At 38.2% G+C, this 1,544-nt stretch overlaps 1 protein-coding gene across 1 annotated transcript in view; it reads left to right on the forward strand.

The window, feature by feature from the left end:
- Positions 1-1,461, forward strand: part of LOC104807560 (BEL1-like homeodomain protein 4) — a 7,218-nt gene extending 5,757 nt beyond the window's left edge. Inside the window, exon 5 of the mRNA XM_010532889.1 lies at positions 723-1,461. Within this exon, the coding sequence (XP_010531191.1) occupies positions 723-1,268 (546 nt within the window). The 3' untranslated portion in view covers positions 1,269-1,461. The remainder of the gene's footprint in view (positions 1-722) is intronic.
- Positions 1,462-1,544: the final 83 nt, after the last annotated feature.

Below are 1,544 nucleotides of genomic sequence, written 5' to 3' on the forward strand. Positions count from 1 at the left end.
GCCAGCCTATACACACATACGAGCCCTTCAGAATTCATTCATCTCTCTTTATATATATATATATATATATATATATATATATATATATGTAAATCACCCATATATGAAACCAATTTCAAATAAAAAAGAACACGTGAAATGATAATATTCATCGTAATTCAGTGATATGACGGTTCTATCACGTATCAATATATAGAATTAATGTACGTACATTGATCTGTAGGTATTTTCTAATCGTATCTTAAGCTAATATCCAAGAGAGAAAGAAAACACTTGATGAGTAGTTTCATTCAAGTGGATCTTTGCATGGTTTTTTTTCCCCATCTTTTTTGCTTGATAATATTTATATAAATGGCATTCCATAAAAAAAAGTAAATATTTATATGGCAGGGGAACAGCATGTGTCTGCTCCACGAAAATTACTTTTCTTGGGATTCGTTCCCTATTCATTATTATCACCACTAGGGCATATATACGTCTTCTCGTATATATATATGTATATATCATGTATATATATGTATATGCATGTATATAGGGGAAGAGGGGATTGAGGGAGAGATAGCAGATATATAATCAATGATCACCATTTAAAGTAGGCCGCGCGCGACTGATTTACCCACAAAATCCAAATATTTTGGATATAAAGGCACACATCAAATATAAAATCTCGATTCTGACAATGTGGTTCCAACATTTGGAACGTATATGTTTTATATATTCAGGTGTCAAACTGGTTCATTAACGCTAGGGTTCGTCTGTGGAAGCCAATGGTGGAGGAGATGTACCAGCAAGAAGCAAAAGAAGAAGAGGAGGAGGAAGAAGAAGAAACATCGCAACAACAAAGAAGAAAGCAACAAACAAACAACAACACGAAACCCAACAACAACAATGAAAGCAACAGCACTGTCGTTCAGACAAACGCACAAACTCCAACGCCTTCAACCACAGCCACAACAACTGTAACAGCTGCAGCAGCAGCAACAGGCCACCACCAAAGATCCGAAATCAATGCCCTCGAAAGCGACCCTTCACTGCTCCTCCCTCCTTCCTCCTCCTCCGCCGCCGCGTTCCCCGTCGCAGTCGCTGCCGGAGGTTTCGGGACCGCAAACGCGAACGCCGGCGATGATTTTGGTAACCCTAGTGGTGGTGTCATGAGGTTCGGGACCAACCCGGCCGGTGACGTGTCACTTACACTTGGTCTACGCCACGCTGGCAATATGCCCGACAAAAACCCTTCCTTTTCCATTAGAGACTTTGGGGGTTTTTAGTTTGGTTCCTTTTTTTTCCACCTCATTTTATTAATTAATTAACTATAGTTTTATCCTTCGATCTCACAGACTTTAGCCTTTTTTTATTTTTTTTTTCGGTCCTCTTCTCTATCTCGTGGAAAGAAGAAGAAGAAGAAGAAGAAGAAAGATGCATAAATTCATATCCCCAAAAATTTTCCCTTTTATTACCATATATTTCATATAGTATCTTCCTATTTCTAGTTTACTTCTCGACAATACAATGTATAACATACCATTTTATACGTACACTCTTTC

The sequence above is a fragment of the Tarenaya hassleriana genome, unplaced genomic scaffold (genome assembly GCF_000463585.1).
Source record: "Tarenaya hassleriana unplaced genomic scaffold, ASM46358v1 Cleome13, whole genome shotgun sequence".
In the NCBI taxonomy this organism is placed as follows: Eukaryota; Viridiplantae; Streptophyta; class Magnoliopsida; order Brassicales; family Cleomaceae; genus Tarenaya; species Tarenaya hassleriana.